The sequence below is a fragment of the Tachypleus tridentatus genome, chromosome 7 (assembly GCF_004210375.1).
Source record: "Tachypleus tridentatus isolate NWPU-2018 chromosome 7, ASM421037v1, whole genome shotgun sequence".
Classification (NCBI taxonomy): Eukaryota; Metazoa; Arthropoda; class Merostomata; order Xiphosura; family Limulidae; genus Tachypleus; species Tachypleus tridentatus.
Window position 1 is genome coordinate 139,181,770 of NC_134831.1, and position 18,473 is coordinate 139,200,242.

An 18,473-nucleotide genomic window follows, 5' to 3' on the forward strand; every position below is an offset into this window, starting at 1 on the left:
ATCTACGTTCAAATAACTGTTGTTCGTACGCTAGGGTAGATTTCATATAAACTGAACAGAGAATCCGTACGCGAGGGTAGATTTCATATAAACTAAACAGAAAATCCGTACGCTGGGGTAGATTTCATATAAACTAAACAGAGAAGGCTTGATTTCATTGTTTCTTTAATTCTTTCTCAGTGGAATGTTATCTAGGCTGACTATGTGCAACAACAATATGCTGCCGTAGTGGTCTTCTAAAACATATATCATCACAAAAGTTTTTAAATATTGGTATCCACGTCCTTTCAAATAGCTCACCCCCAGTGGCTCAGCAGTGCCTCTTGAGACTTATAACGCTAAATGCCAGGTTTTGTTACCTTTAGTAGATATAGCCCAGTATAGATAGCCCAGTGTGTAGTCAGGCGCTTAACAACGAACAAAAGAGTTATTGAAACAGATGTTTCAAGTAACTTATTTCCTAAAGCAGCTATTCTAGACTCAGTTTCACTGATAATTTATATTAACTACATCATAATCACTATATCTTGCCCAATAAATAAATATAACGATTAATTTAACTAGAAAGCATCTATTTAACTGAACACCAGTAGTACATTCGACTAGTACTAGTACTATTAGACTCGTATTCATATTCTGTTCTTACTACTCCAAAATTAATATCGACCAGAATGAAGGAAATGACAAACAAATTAACCCTTGGTTAAATTTTATGTTTCTACAACTATAAGGTAACTTGGATCTAAAAGACAAAATAGATCCAGGAATATCAATAAGACACTGTATGGAACATCTAATATTTTGTTTAGAATTAAGCACAAAGCTACACATGGGGTATATGTGTTCTGCTCACCACGCTTATCGAAATCCAGTTTTTAATGGTGTGAATCCGCAGATATACCTCTGTGCCACTGGAAGGCTGGAACATCTGAAGTTAGACAAATTAAGATGCTTTTTAAACTAATTTAGAGCAAAGTCTTGAAGTGTTTAAAGTTAAAATGTAAGAATTTATAAAGAAAAACAAATCACATAAAAGTAATGTCTAGCTTTAGATGTTCACGCTAGAGAAACAGTTTCGAGTCATTTCTGGTTAATGTAACTTTTACTTAGAACTAATGCAAAACAGCAACTGACACTGCAAACGGATATGACAAATGAATATGCTAAATCGAACAAAGAAAAAAAAACAGCCTGAAATTTGATAAGAAAATACAATATATTAAAACCTGCACGTTTCATCCCTTGTCAAACTTAAGAATTGATTAAAGTAGGATCAACGTATTGTAAATTACGCACAATAACTTCTGACAATATTAAAAAAATTACCTTTAAGATATTTTCATAGTTAAATACGTATTGTATTTACAGTTAACAAAAATAAACAGGTATCTAAGTAATGGAATGATTCAAAACTGTTTCTTTAGTCTAGTTTATCATTACCTGTTAGGATAACAAGACCAGGTAAATTGATTAGAGTCAGCGGAATAAGATTAAAAAAAAAATGTGATTTTTCAAAATATTTAAATTTAAAAATTAACAACTTATAAAAACAAGAATAAATAAAAATTTATGTTCCAGTTTAGATGTTTCGCACAGTTCTTATTGACCTTCAAATATACAATGTTTTTTTTAAAAATCTTAGTTATCTCACAGCTATAAAAACGATTTAACAGAGAATTAATTTGCTTATGTGTTTTTCCTTTGATAATAAAAACATTTTAGTTAATACGGTCAGTATTTGTTTTGGAGTAGCAACAACAGGAATTAAATATGCTTCTAATAATCAAATGTACTAGATATTATTATTAACTTAGGGTTAAAGTTGAAATAGTTACTTTACCAAATAAATACTTACACTGATTACCTGTGCTTGTTAATAAACTAATGTAGGTAATTATACTTTAATGTTAAATATTGCTTAGTTATTACACTATGTAACAAATTTTGTTCCTGGATAGTATTTTTATTTTTAATTGCTTATGTTGAAAAAGTACAGAAAATGGCCATTATTCCCTTCAAGCTTTGCTTTTGTGACCTCGATAATGAAATTAGAAATTAATCTATTTTCTGTGTAAAAACGGGCAAATTTGCACATTTTCATTTGCATAAAGTCTGAATAAAACAACATATGAATCAAGATTTACATGTATTTATACCAAAGTTATACAAAAATGAACAAAAATGTTTAGAAGTGAGTAGTTTTTCGAGATGGCTGCTTCTCTCTTGCAGTGGATACAGGGAGCTCAGGGCAGTGTGGCACTGGAATGATGGATGATGGAAGGTCCGGATACATGATAGCAGATGCATTCTTACTAACCCGACGTTTGGAAGGGTCCACCATGCAGAAGTAGCAACTGCTTGGGTGGTCAGTGGGTTCACGCTAAATTCTTGGAATAACGAACTTCATGGCTCTCTTTTCCTCTCTGCAACATCATACAAAATAGCAAAATAAAATTGTTATTATGAAGAATAAATTTATTTCATCCACAACTAATGTGTAAAAGATTCATGCAAAATATTTTATATGTGATATTTTTCTATACTATTGGAAATTAAAAAAATAAATTAAAACATATTTAAATTTTAAAAGGTCTAAACTTTGTATAATATAAAATCTTATTATTCAAACAAGCAAAAATTATCCGTCTTACCTTCTAGAGTTTTTAGCAGTGCTCGCAGGTAAAATGAGGTGCCCAGGGTTTGTTTTGATCCCCGACAGGCATGCTGAAATATGCTTTGTTGGCTCCACACATTTGCTGAAACTTATTGTATGGATGATGTTTTTCTAGCTTAATATATCATTGGTTCTTCACTCTTAACCATCTTAAAAATTATTATTTTATTCTTGCTTTTTAACGTGTAATCACAGAGTTTGTAAATATTTTTGTAAATATCAGAACTATGCTTATTCTTTGTAGGTAAACAATTGTTTTATAAATTATGTACATACGAATTCAATTGTAAATATTTGTGTTTTATTGAAAAATTACTGCACTTATTTCAGTTCTTTTATATTTGAAAAGTACTGTGTACTTTGAGATTTACTGTTTGAATTTTGAACCTAATTTTGACAAACTATGCCATCTTCAAGAGAGAGCCGGCATAGCCACGTGGTTAAGGCACTCGAGTTTTAATCTGAGAGGAACAGGCTCGAATCCCCGTCAACCAAACGTGCTCACTCTTTCAATCATGGGGGTGTTATAATGTTTACGATCAATCCCACTATTCGTTGGTAAAAGAGTGGCTCAAGCGTTGTCGGTGGGTGGTAATGACTAGCCGTTTTCCCTCTAATTTTTACACTGTTAAATTTGGGATGGCTAACGCCGATAGCCCTCGTATAGTTTTGCACGAAATTCAAATAAACAAACATTTTTAAGTAGGAGGGGGGTGGAAAACTTGAGATACAATAGTGAATATACAAAAGTTTTAGAGATTACAAAGAATGGCATAGTCGACTTTTAAATCATGTCACTGAGGCAAATAGTGAAATAAATCTAACAGAAAACTAAGCACTAGAATAATAAACAATTTGATTACAAATACTTTTCATCAGATGCAACTTCCAAAACATTACACTTGAATTATGAATTACTTACGAGAAACACGTTTCGAAAACGATATTTAATGTATGTTGATCAACAGCGGTAAAATATTGAAAAACTCTAGGACGCAAAGGAAATAATTTCAGTAATGTTAAGTTTGTTTTATCAAGTCATCCCAAAAAATTAAAAAATTACAAAGTATCCTGAAGAATGTTTCAACGAAGGAATAACTGAGAAAAATCAATGGTTTGAGCGAACTCTAATTATTTTAATAATATAATTAAATTAATACATAAAAATTATCATTGTTAATTTTCTATCGTTAAGAGACGGAAGCTCTGCTTTAACATACACAACACGTGTTTCTAAAGTAAAATTCAAACGTTCTTGTAACTACTATGACAGTATGATAGCGTGTAACATATTTATGTTTATTATGTACTTTACAGTGATCTTCCGAAAAAAAGTTAACTACACTGACTGACAAAGAAATAACCTGTATACGAAGTGTGACTGAGAAAAATATGACAGGGCAATCGGTCAAGTGATTATGAATCAGTATTTCATTTTCCAAACGCCAGGAGCGTAACAAATTGTTTAAATTTACATAAAACTTTTATTAGACAATGACGAGGTGGTTACGAAAGAAAATATTATCATTTCTGTACTGCTCTATATATACACGTTTATGTGTTGCCAAAACATTGTCACTAAGTTCTGCAACAGCTAAACGGTCGAATAGATGTAATATAATATTGCGCATAACATCCGGTTTCTACCCACAGTATTAAGCAACTGTGCTAGAAGAAAAAAAAACACAAAGAACAATTGGGATTAATCAGTTGATACATCAGCCTAGAAACAGAAAACAAAAGTGGAATAGATAAATAAATGGTTAGAAATAGACAAGTCCTTACTCAGTTATTATATAAGTCGCAAAGATTTCACGTCTTCAAGAAATTGTAGTACATTCTGTTTATCCTTTAACCTGAAAGCAATGGTCAAAGTAGCTGTAAGTACATATATATATACATGAGCATATGGTACTTATTTCTCGAGTTTAATTTACTCATAAGTATATGTATATATAATATCTGGTGGTTTGTTTTTATAGTTTTTCGTTACTTGTGTGGTGGTTGCAGTAACTCAGTCCTTCGCCGGTGATATTGATGTTATCCATCATCAAACTTACAATGGTATTAATGGTATAAGCATACGATACTTTCGTCGCTACTACCCTGGTTACGGACAAGGAGGTTATGGTTCTTCTGAATATATCGGTAATGTTCAACCTTATTATGGTGGTAATGGTTATGGAGGCTACAGCCACCTTGGAGACGACATCTATGATAACCCAGATGATCGATACTCTGGATACGAAAATGATGATCATCTAGGATACAATGGCCAGGTTTATCCAGTTAATCATGCCTCTGGTGTTTATGATTATCCATTTTATTATGGTAATGCACACGATGGTTACGAATATTAGTCTCCTTGTTATGATCAAGCTCACCTTCGACTAAGTGGTAATAAAATGATAACTTGTATGTTACATGTTTTACTTGTGTGTTACATTTTTTGTAATGTTTATTCTACATTCTTTGTTATCCCAAGATAGCCAACGATATAAGTACCTAGTGTTCCAAGGTTTGACACATTTTATTTATCCAAATGATTTGTTTGTTTGTTTGTTTGTTTTGGAATTTCGCACAAAGCTACTCGAGGGCTATCTGTGCTAGCCGTCCCTAATTTTGCAGTGTAAGACTAGAGGGAAGGCAGCTAGTCATCACCACCCACCGCCAACTCTTGGGCTACTCTTTTACCAACGAATAGTGGGATTGACCGTAACATTATACGCCCCCACGGCTGGGAGGGCGAGCATGTTTAGCGCGACGCGAGCGCGAACCCGCGACCCTCAGATTACGGGTCGCACGCCTTACGCGCTTGGCCATGCCAGGCCCGTTATCCAAATGAAAAAACACTAACTATACACTTCTAGAAATCACAACTGTATTTAAAGATACGTTCTAATGTCAGAATATTTAAAAGTAAAATGAAATGAACTTTGGTGTTTGAAACCGATCTTTATTTATAATTTAAATAATTTACTCACTATTTTATATGAGTAGGAAATTAAAAACATTATAGGAAAACTTCAAATTAATAGAACTCTCTTTCTTAGCTTGGTGAAGATGCATAAGCTGTGACAAAATGAAAATTTCAAAAGAAATTGACAAATGTTTGAACAAAAAATATCTTATCATTATTCTCACAGTTGAAAAAGAAACTGGTGCTCTTGTACCCTGATAATCAGTTTCAGGTTTAAAGAGAGGAAGACGGGTTTAAGGGAGCCTTAGATGTGTTGCTGTTAGTCAACATTTAATTGTGTTTTCAAATATCTGTTCAAACTTTGCAATTTTTTTTTTCTGAAACTCTTTATTCCTAATTGCTAACATAATTTATTGTTTACAAATATACCATATGGCCTAACATGGCCAAGCGTGTTAAGGCGTGCGACTTGTAATCTGAGGGTCGCGGGTTCGCATCCCCCATTGCGCCAAACATGCTCCCCTTTCAGCCGTGGGGGCGTTATAATGTGACTGTTAATCCCACTATTAGTTGGTAAAAGAGTAGCCCAAGAGTTGGCGGTGGGTGGTGATGACTAGCTGCCTTCCCTCTAGTCTTACACTGCTAAGTTAGGGACGGCTAGCACAGATAGCCCTCGAGTAGCTTTGTGCGAAATTCCAAAACAAACAAACAAACAAACAGACTCAGTGATGTCGAGAAACCCACTTGTTGAGAAATTTATATGCAAAAACGGCTCGTTTGGGTTGAGAAAATATTTTACATAGAAGAGCGAACACCAACATTTAGCAAAAACTAGTAACAAAATATGACATTCCAGTTAATACCAAATTTATTCAAAAACCAGACACAAAACTGAGGTCTATACTATGTAAAAACTACACTGACAAACACCACACCAACATTATTTACAAAATACAATGTGATAACTGCCACGACTTCTATATTGGAGAAACAAGTAGAAAATGGAAACCAGATTCAAAGAACATAAAAAGTCACCTTCACACGTTTTCGAACACTGCAAGTCAAATAAACACAACATAACCATAAAAAACACTCAAATACTAAATAAAGAAACAAACATAAACAAACGCAAAATTAAAGAAGCCTTACTTATACAACAACTTAAACCCAAAATAAACCAATATAAAGGAACGCCTTTATACCTATATTAATATAATAAAATAAATAAAATTATATATTCAAACATCTAATACCGCCCTCTACATTCCGACACTCAGTTACACAACCCCTTTTAAACATGTGGTCAGCTTCCGGTCAGTTACCTCTTTCTTTGTGAACCTGACGATGACCGAAGAAGGTCGAAACGTTGTTCGCTTTTCTATGTAAAATATTTTCTCAACCCAAACGAGCCGTTTTTGCATATAAACAAACAGACTAGTTATTTACATGAAAGAGTTTTTACTGCAATATTTAATTACAGTTTTACCTAAAAAAAATATCGTCAAAAATATTTCGTCCATATCAAAGAAATGAAACTACAGATCGCAACAAATTGGTCAAGATGTTCATAAAGCATTGATTATTTAATTAGTCAAAAGAAAAATCTATTTTATTACGGTATTGGTCCAACTAGAAATATTATAATCGTATACAGATGTCACTCTCCCAGTGGTAAAAGTTCCTGAAAAATGTAACACTTTAAACTGTCAGGTGCGTTATGTATTTAATAAAATAATAATCATACTAAACCAAACAACGCTCTTTTTCATGAAATTCATTTAAGAAATGTTGCATAACACATGAGGCTTCTTGAACATCTGATTGCTCTCATTCGCTTCTCGGTAATTGTTAAACACTTATTGCTTAATTATTGTGAAACACTGACGGATGTATTTCAGACTTCAATGGAACAATTTCATCAGTCCTAATGTGACCAATAAGATGTATTTGTTATCATTAGTTTTTCTGTAATGTAGCTCAATACAAAATAAAGAACTAACAAACTGCTCTCGAAGCATTTAATGTTGCTATGTCATAGCATCGTACAGCTGTTTGAACAATGCCTACATGTATAAATATATTTTCATTATGTCTCCTTCCGGCTTCCAAGAGATGTATTAAATGTTTACAAAAATGAAATACAAATACGCGGAATATGCTATAATATGTATGTAAAAAAAGATCATATTTTGTTTTTCATGTAAACACAAATGTGTATGTCAACTCTTACCAATTTAGATATGAGAACATTAGATCTCTAGATAATCCTTCTCAATGTGTTAAATAGATGGTTGAATTACAAAATACGGCTGTGGATTTATCAATTATATTATTGAATAAGTTATTGACGAAAAAACGGTTTTAAATTGTTTTTTTATCGTTGTCATGTTATAAAGACCTGAATTACAATTATATGTCGGAATTTAGGGAGAATTTTAAAAGTTCCATTAAATATTCACAAATTATGAGTGAAAAAGTCATTATTTTATACATATGTGTATATTAGTACATATACATATTTTTGAATTAATACATATATCTTTCCAGTTATTCGTTTTTAATATTAAATATTAATATATGAAACATTTAGTAATTTATACTTTAAGAATGTGTGAGCTCCGAGATTTTGTTACAATTTGTTAATTATAGCGAAATAAACTTTGCATCACCCAAATTGTTATTTACTTTATTATTTTACTCTGCCAAAGTTATTGTCAAAGTTAAAGACATTGTAAATAGTTTGTGCTGGCAGAAAATTTGAAGTATTTAGTATTTAGAATAATCAAGTATGACAGTGAACATAACGAAGTGTTTGCATTGTAGCGAAATAAACTTTGCATCACACATATTATTACTCAGTTTTCTAAGTTAATACCAAATACGTATAAAGTAATCAATAGTTACGACCTGAGATACTGGCAGAAAATATGAAGTATTTATTCACATAAAAATACAGAAAATATATATTGGACTCACAAGTAAAACTGGAAAAGTAAACATATGTAACGTGAAAATATATATTAATATTTTATGTCCAATAATGTTCATTCTACATTGATTACATATACCGGTAAAACTGTTGGTGAATAATAACATATCACAGTGGCCATCTTTGGATACTACATTAAAAATATACGTATTATATACCTCTGCAATACCATATATTAAAATACTATAAAAAATAAGCAAGGCGACGGAAAGAAACGAAAGGACTGGCTAGTTAAAAATTTCAAATCAACTTCTGAATTCTGGAAAATACAATATATATCTTACATTAAAAATAAATTAACTCACACGATCGTGGATGATTTCCTATACTGTCCTTCAGGTCGTTACATATATTACTGTTTGAAACAATGGTCAAAATAAGCCATATGACGTCATTGTGATAACCAACATTATTATTATAATTACTCAAAATCCTTATATATATATATATATTTCATTATATTCGCATCACTTACAAGTAGATGCTAATTCACATATAATTTTTTGTCATTTCATTATACGACTTAACTTTAACTTTTAAACAGTTATCAAAGTTTAAAATATTGTAAATAGTTTAACTACTTTATACTCACTTCTTATATTGGTAAAATCTAAGCCAATTACATTATAAGAAATATAACGAGGCTTAACCCTGTGAAACACCTTAGAAACTGTACGTAGAATAGCTAAGTGAAACTAGCTACCTCAAATCACATTTACAAACCTCGAACCAAATTATAAGATACTGTACATGAAAAATATGTAACATTTAAAGAACGGGGATAATTGCATTTTAAATAAATTTCAACAAGGTAAAATCACACTGAGGTTTTATTTCGTTAGGATCTACAATTACCCTCCAAAAATATTTTGATCGGTATAGCTTAACCCATAAATCACTGGATAGTCTGGTAGCTCAGGTAGGGGAGTGAAAACGTGTGGATTTCTAAAGATTCCGTAGCGGAGGAGTTCATGGTTTATTTTATGACTGTAAACAAACTGACGACCCGTGGAGACGTCTTGGAGTTTTTGTGCACTAGACGTAAGAACAGAAGTTTCTGGTGCTGTTGATTGCGTCATGGCGTCATCAGGTACGAAGAGAACTGTCTGTTGAGTATACACCCACGCCGTTTCGAGCTTTTCAATACAAACTATCATCACCAGCGAAAGTAACTGGAACAATGAAATAAAGGAAAGTAAAAGATGAAATATCCACCTCTAAACATTAAACACTTTGTACTAATTCTAGGTAAGCAATATAAGATAAATAGAAGTCAAAAATACAAAGGAACATAATGAATTATTATTTCGTAATTGTTATAAAATATCATTTCCCTCGTATTCCTTTTTTTCTTTTATCCATTGCAGTTGGAAAATTAGCACTTTGGATCTATCTTTTATATCCAACAAGTAATTGTTCAATAAGCTTTTTCGTTCAGTACCAGAACTCTCAAGTTGGGCTAGACAATGAGAGACAAAGCATTCCGCGAATCCAGTATTTCTAATATTCAAATGTAATAACAACAATTTAAAGCATCTTCGTACTGAAAACCGAATATTTGTCATAATAATGTTATCTAGTAAAAAAATAAAATTAATATTTGCTTATATTCGGGTCTAGTACGCAAATTTATATCCTTAAGTCGGCTGGTATGGGTATTAAAACTTTAATAAAATAAAGTTCATAACAACGTTAAACCTTCTTAGGTCATCTTCATGTTCGAAACAAGCCGTCTTGAGAATACATTTGTACTTCGAGTGGATTCCTTGTCATCACGAAGTACGTAAATTTCATGTTTCTATCGTATTCAAGCCGAATTACAAAAATTCTAAGTTTTATTAATGTCGTATTAAGGATAATAAACAGATATTTTATGATACTCTTATTTAATAGAAGGATTAGTTTTGTGTGGTTGAAATTTGCCAGGCCAGAGTTTTCTGACATCAAGCCAAAATATCAGAAAATATTGGCTATTGTAATGTCAGTCAACGTCCACTGTCATATTTGATTATTCTAAAATACTATGTTTCCTATTATTAAAGGCCCGGCAAGGCCAAGTAGTTGACAGTGGGTTGTGATGACTAGCTGCCTTCCCTCTAGTCTTACACTGCTAAATAAGGGACGGCTAGCGCAGATAGTCCTTGTGTAGCTTTGCGCGAAATTCAAAACAAACCAGAAAACTATCTCTATTTTGTAAAAATTTTAGTATTTTCATACATTCATGCTTTTATCATTATGATTTAACAAAATAAATATATGTAATTACATATAATAAAACAGAAATAATTCGTTATGAGAAAATAAGACAAATTACAGAGTTACAAGTAACCCTTTAAATTTAACATTAAAATAATTTTTATTTAAAGTAATAAGTATAAAATATTTTGCTGGTCCCCAAATAAGATATTTTATTTCACTACCATGTTTCGTCACAATGAAAATTTATTTCAAGGAGATCATGATATTCTCGTAAAAAATTATTCTAGTAATTTAAGATTAAGATACAAAAATTCACTTTGCTTTAGCAAGCTGATGTCCTGTTGAAACACACTCAGCATATGATGTGCAAGATTCTCCATCAGATGGTACTATAACTGTGCTTAAGCTATGTGTTTATGGTCACCGTGGAGACGTTTTCGTTTCTTTGTTAAAATTAGTTGCATTTCAAATAAAAATGCAAATATTTGATTACATTTTGAAAATAACTGTGTTGAGTAAATATTGGTCAAACCCTCATTTTCAGTGTCTTTATCTATCTAATACGTAAATTTGATTTTATATCATATTCAACCCAAATAACAAAAGGCCCGGCATGGCCAGGTGGTTAAGGCACTCGACTCGTAATCTGAGGGTCGCAGGTTCGAATCCACCTCACACCAAACATGCTCGCCCTTTCAACCGTGGGGATGTTATAAAGTTACGGTCAATCCCACTATTCATTGGTAAAAAAAGCAGCCCATGAATTGGCGGTGGGTGGTGATGACTAGGTGTTTTCCTTCTAGTCTTAAACTGCTAAATTAGGGACGACGAGAGCTTTGCACGAAATTCGAAACAAGTCTAACCAAAGGAATATCAACAATTTCAAGTTTTATTAATATAGTATCAAGGATAGCAAATATCAACAGCTTTTGGACTGGAACGGTTCTAAGCATATTGTGTTTTAGATTATTAGTTTATTATTGTTACTTGTCATTAAGGATAAAACTAAAAATGGGCTATCAGTGTTGTGCCCACTGCGAATATATAAACTCGGGTTGTCAGCGAGCCATTATTTATCAGTTAATAACATTGAACTGCTTTGGTAGGCAGTGTAGCTGCCTATTTATTATCGATTATCAAACAATGGAGGACCAGCTTCAGATACACAGACTTGACTGGTTTGCACTTTTCAACTAAATTGGTTTTTGAGATATTAAGGTTTGCTGGCTGGTACTTTCCTGTGGAACTACATAGGGTGACTTTTATGAAGAGCTAGTCAAATCTACCTACACTGTAATAATAATAATGCCCGTGGAGAATTATTTGATACCAAGGAATACTACTTACATCTCCTCAATTGGCCGTGATCAATGAGTGATAACATAGTTTGAGACGTTACTGGTTCAGCCATAGTTTAGGATGATATTCCACTTGTGTTTAATTTTGTTGCAAATTTCCAGTTGAAGTTTGTTTTTGTAGTTGTACGAATGTGTAATTCATTAGGTTTTCTAAAAAAAAGATACTGAGTCCTCATGCTTTAGCTTCTAGGAACTTTTAAACTAATATTTCATGTTTGGTAAAAAAGTGTGTTTCCATAGGATAACTTGAAATTTGTATGAACTTTGAGGAAACATCTTCAGAGTTTTAGTTTTTCTATAACGTATGACTGACTTCTAGATCAAAATATAACTGATCTAAGTTACAGAGCAGCAAAGATTCTCACTTTATCTACGAAATGAAAATAATTTCATAGTTATCATAATTTAAAGAACGTCTAAAAAATTCAACCAACCATTGTGTTGCCTTAATAAAGATAAACAAGCCAACAACAATAACCTTACCATAAACAACTTCAGGTTCGTCATGACCTCTTCTAAAAAAGAAAGTTTGCTTCTTTGCTGTTCACTACAGTAAACTGTGTATTTATGTTTGGATCAACACTTTCACTATGATAACCACAAAAAGGGCCAGGAGAGGTATAATCTTATTAATGTGTGAAAACAATAATGGTCCAAAGTATTAGCTGGGGAGGTGGAAGGAAGTTTGTGTTTACATCAAATTTACTATTTTGTTTAATAAAACCGTTATCGCGAATGGTTTACCAGAATTATTGCTGACGTTTTACAGCTGTATGTTTGGAAAACCTGTTGTTCAAGGTGAAGTTTGACTAAATAAAATCTGAAAAAAAAATGTTCTGGTTAAGCTTTTAAATAGTACAGTTCAAGGAGAAATCTGAATCCAGGTTAACCGGTATAAGGTCAACAAGAGAATTTAGCAACTCTCTCTATACATACTTAAGATAATTAGTTATTGTGTAAAAGCTAACAACACAAGTTTCCAACAAACATGTCATTAAAATTGTACGCCCAGGCGACGTCTCCGTGATATACCCTTCAGGAAAGAAAAAAAAAACCTTGAGTAGTGACAAGCAAAAGTGACGTCATTAAAAAAGTTCGCAAGACCACGCCTTTCTCTCGAGACCTGAACACACTGTTAAGGTGTTCTAGTTTATTAGCTTAAGAACCGCTGAGATTTGATTCGTCATTTATTCTCTGTGTAATAAACCTTATTATAGGAACGGACGCCGTGTTTGTATTTTGGGGATCCTGAAGTTGTGGTAGATTTAAGGTTATATTTATTTTGTAAAGCATAGTCATCTGGAGCCTCTCAAAACTAAACAACTTTAACTTCTCAAACAAAATCTAATCTGTAGCTTCTAGAGAATAAATATCTCACTTTATAAGTATATATAAACTTGCACAGACACCCAGTAATGCCGAGTTAAAAAATTAATAATATGAATATTTTGTTAGCGACCTAGTTAAGCTCTTCTTTGTGGGACGAAGACAGTTATATTGTATTTTTTTAGATAGTTGCCAAGATCAAATGAGTAATAGGTGATGGTGCTGATACCCTTATGTATGATATAGAAGTCTTACTGAATACAAATATTACAGGCAACTCAAGAAACCATGTTCTAGAAGTCTTAGTGAATACAAATATTAGAGACAACTTAAGAAACTATGTTCTAGAAGTCTTACTCAATACAAATATTACAGGCAACTCAAGAAACCATGTTCTAGAAGTTTTACTGAATACAAATATTAAATACAATAAAGAAACCATGTTCTAAAAGTTTTACTGAATACAAATATTAAATACAATAAAGAAATCATGTTCTAGAAGTCTTACTGAAATCTGCAAAGAAAAAAAAGCGTCCCTTAATTGTATGTTTGAACCAGTCTGGTCTTGGCCCGGTGTAACGATTTCAAATTATCACTGTTTTCAAGTTACCCCCCGGTAATATGAAAACGGTAATATCGTTTTCATGTTCCCGGGGAGTAGGACAAAATCGATTTCAGGTTACCCCCGGGGGTAGTCTGAAATCGATTTCATCTTACCCCACTTGATTTCAAACTACCCCCTTCCTGATAGACTCGTTTTAACGGTTTATTAAGATGCTAGATGTTTTTATTAACTCATTAATAATAATGTAAAAATTCGAATATTTATCATGTTCTATATCTCATGCTATCAATCACTCATTTTTATTTCAGTGCGCATAAAGAAATATAGTTTGTTTTGAATTTTCGCACAAAGCTACTCGAGGGCTATCTATGCTAGCCGTCCCTAATTTTGCAGTGTAAGACTAGAGGGAAGGCAGCTAGTCATCACCACCCACCGCCAACTCTTGGGCTACTCTTTTACCAACGAAAAGTGGGATTGACCGTAACATTATAACGCCCCCACGGCTGGGGGCGAGCATGTTTAGCGCGACTCGGATGCGAACCCGCGACCCTCAGATTACGAGCGCATGCCTTAACGCGCTCGGCCATGCCGGGCCAAGAAATATAGAAACAATAATATGTATAAATTACGATATATTGAATGTATGTATACCTTGTGGTCTGGACGAGCCCTTAAAATACCTTTTATCTTATATAAATCATCAATTTTAATAAAAGAAATAATAGGCCTTTTGCCTATTATCATGTACTTAGATACGTACTCGACACGCACTACAAATATTAAAAGCAATCATTATGTTTGTCATTTTGGCGTTAGAAGAGGCGGTAATTTGAAATCAAGGAGAGTAATTTAACACTCCTTCGAAAAGACGTTTCTAGTCCTGATTACTCCAAGCCCGTTCCCCTGGCTGTGGTTTCGCTAGATAGTAGATAGGGACATTGGGAATCTCGTTAATCCATTCATTAATGGATTTAAATGGCAATTTCATTTAAATACAAAATTATTAGCCTAATGTTAATAACCTTTCAAGTTGCTCTGGGGCCTATTAGGCCCCACTTTTCGTAGGAGTGTTAAAATCCATTTCATTTATTCCCCCGGTACTCTGAAAACGATTTCATATTACCGAGGGGTAACTTGAAAACGGGGTTAACTTGAAATCTTTACACCGGCATGGCCAGGTGGGTTAAGGCGTTCCACTTGTAATCTGAGGATCATGGGTATGAATCCCCGTCGCACCAAATATACTTGCCCTTTCAGCTGTGAAGGCGTTATAACGTGACGGCTAATCCCAATCTTCGTTGGTAAAAGAGTAGCCCAAGAGTCCTCCTAGTCTTACACTGCTAAATTAGAAACGGTTAGCGCAGACAGCCCTCGTGTAGCTTTGCGCGAAATTCAAAAACAAACAAGCAAAACCAGTCTGATCATTATGGAATTATGTTTAATATTACCAATTGGCAAATATGTGATAAATATAACTTGTTCATTTTATTACCAAATAGAATTAATATGAGAATAATTTTAACAAGTCTTAAAAATTTAAGTTTGTAGAAACAAATAAAGCATATCTCAGTTATGTGTTAAATACAACATTCTACGTTGCTTACACTCTGAACATAAGTTACAGAGAAAATATTAATAATTTTTAAACAGATTGTTCTGAAATAAACTAAACGCATTGACTGTAGGTCTGAGTGTTCGTGACTCGTGTTCCATTACTCTAAAAAAAAAATCATTCCAGTTCCAGGCTATGGATGCATTATATCCATCAAATATTACTATTTAAGCATATAATACTGGAAAAACTGGATGTAAATAGTGTTGGTGAGCTGTTATTATTTGACCTATCAGTTTAAAATTATAAATGTTTTGTGCAAATAGGTGTTGTGTAGCTTTGTGAAAAATAAAATGAAAAATTGAGCTGACTTCAAATTCATATTTGAATTTTTATAACTTTTGAGCAATAAATCTAGTGGTAATTTAAAAAAAATTTTTTTCTTTGTCTAACTTTTAGGTATATACTATTCAATCAACAACTGGGTAAATAAAATATTAGAAACAATGCTATTACAGGTTTATTGTTATATTATAATAATAAGTTGGTTAATATAGTGGAGAATGCGGAACATTTGAATGTAATTAATTATTGCTCAATTAGATTCGTTGTTTTGCTGCATTCGAAAACAAAAGGTGAAATTGACGAAATTTTATTTTCTATTTTGAAGAGATCAACTTGAATTATCTGCTGTGAATTAGCAATTGAATTAATTGTAGGTTTTAACCAAATTTGGAAAATGTATAATGATAAGTTCTTAACTATTCAAAATAGGCACGTTACTTTAATATTGAAAAGTTGGTTGTAAGGAAAAAACTGTGTTGGTTCATAAAACTGCAGAAAAAATGTTATAAACGGAAAATGTTGAAATCGATTGCAATGATAGAAGATTTTAAGAATTATAGAAAATCAAGAGAGTTGGTCAAAATTGAGATTAAAAATTAAAGAAATATAAAAACGAAAAGTAGGAAAAACAAAAAAAACAGTAGTTATTCCTTCAAACATATGAATTCTAAACAAAATGCTAGGATGGGTGTAAGACCTTTCATGAATGATACACGACGGCTAATATCTGATGATTATGGTATGAGTGGATTATTAGAGTTCACGTTTTTTTTTAAGTTATATGAATAAATATTTAAGAGATATTTCTCATCCTGAACATTTCCTAGATGGTAACATGATTCAACAAGATGATCGCATTAATTTTGAGCTTGTTAAGACAAAATAAAAAGTACCACTAGTGCAGCGGTATGTCTCCGGATTTACAACGCTAAAATCAGCGGTTCGATTCCCCTCGGTGGGCTGAGCAGATAGCCTGATGTGACTTTGCTATAAGAAAAAAATACATACAAACATACAGAAAGTTTGTCATAAATGGAATTAAGTCAAACTCGATTAGCATCACAAATAAACTTCTTTGAAATTTACAGCTGTTAAATATATGAAATAAAAGTTTGTATATTTGCTGATGACATTAAAGTTTTCGGTATCGCTTGCTGTGGAAAGGGAGATACTGCTATACAAGAGCTTCTTGTTATTTGGGGAGTTGGACTATTAAATTACAGATGGCTTTTAATTATAATAAATGCAAAGTAATGCATGTGAGATATTACAATTCGAATTTTGAATATGATTTTAATATCAAATGAAAAGATCTCGATGTTATGGTTAATCAGTCGCTTCAGCATTTATATTTCTTTTTGCTGCCCTTGCATTTGTAGATGTCGCTTTGGCTAGATACAAGAAATATGGATGGTTGTAGTTATTGGGGTAGGTTTACATTTCCATAGTTGATAAAGGTGTAATAACAACCACTATATCTATGAGAGTCTCGAAAATAAACGTCCTTTCTATGAATACAGACACTGAAAGTATACATATTTTCGACGTGCCTATGGATATGATAACTATGTACGTATATTTTGCCAAAGCTATGGCTAGGTGATTATTGATATGTCAGAAAGAGTTATAGATGTAACTATGGTCGCTAAGTAACTAAAGAACTCAACAATATGGACACCTTTACAAATACAAATAATTAAAACATGTTTTAACAGGAAATATTTATAGATATGAAAAATGCGTATTGTTAACTTGATATACTTTGTCGTTTTAACTACACTATTACAAAGTTCAAAGTACATATAACAAGTGTTCTTACGACGTTTGTGTGTGGAAAACGTTAAAAACACATTGATAAATTGGCAATAACTGATTTATACTTCTATAATGTTTTTACCGCATCTTGTTCTTTTCCAAAAATTCAAAATTTGAAGCTATAAGAAACACATTCACTTTAAACCGATCATATTTCTAAAATTGAGAAATGAACACACTGCCAGTGTGTTGCTGATAATATAACTTACCTAGAGTATTAAAGTAGGAAGGTTAAATATACGGCGTAATAATGCTATTTTTTGTTCAATATGTGGTATTATTATGGTGCATCGAAAAGTCTCAAAGTTAGCATGTCTAAAGAGCAACAATGGTTAAGCTGGATTTCGACAATTCTCAGTGGGCACAGAACAGATAACATATTGTGTATCTTTGTGCTTATTAACAAAATTGATAAAGAAAACTTTGACGAAATAAAAAAAAGTTTTAAAATCAACCATCGTTATTTTTATTACTACATGAAACCGAAGAGAAGAAATGAGAACCTACAGTAAATAGTGAACTTCAAAATAATATCAAAATATATTAGAGTTTCTTTAGTAGCTAAAGTCTATCACTTATTCAAAAGTTTTAATTTCACTTTTTATTTTTAAACGCAATATAACTGATTGTGAATTTTGCAGAAAGCTAAACGATGGTTATTTACGCTAGTCGAACGTAACATAGCAATGAGAAACTAGAAGGAAGGCAGCATATTCGTCGCTACCTACCT

At 32.4% G+C, this 18,473-nt stretch overlaps 2 protein-coding genes across 2 annotated transcripts; one reads left to right on the forward strand and one right to left on the reverse strand.

Moving 5' to 3' along the window:
• The first annotated feature begins 4,407 nt into the window (after positions 1-4,407).
• LOC143258133 (uncharacterized) lies at positions 4,408-5,097 on the forward strand. Its single transcript, XM_076517153.1, has 2 exons — positions 4,408-4,554; positions 4,657-5,097. The coding sequence occupies exons 1-2, from the start codon at positions 4,540-4,542 to the stop codon at positions 5,032-5,034; spliced, it is 393 nt and encodes a 130-aa protein (XP_076373268.1). The 5' UTR covers positions 4,408-4,539; the 3' UTR covers positions 5,035-5,097.
• Positions 5,098-8,515: 3,418 nt separating this feature from the next.
• Positions 8,516-12,949, reverse strand: LOC143256719 (uncharacterized). Its single transcript, XM_076514328.1, has 2 exons — positions 12,624-12,949; positions 8,516-9,755 (listed from the first exon to the last, which is right to left on the reverse strand). The coding sequence occupies exons 1-2, from the start codon at positions 12,645-12,647 to the stop codon at positions 9,435-9,437; spliced, it is 345 nt and encodes a 114-aa protein (XP_076370443.1). The 5' UTR covers positions 12,648-12,949; the 3' UTR covers positions 8,516-9,434.
• Between the last annotated feature and the right edge of the window lie 5,524 nt (positions 12,950-18,473).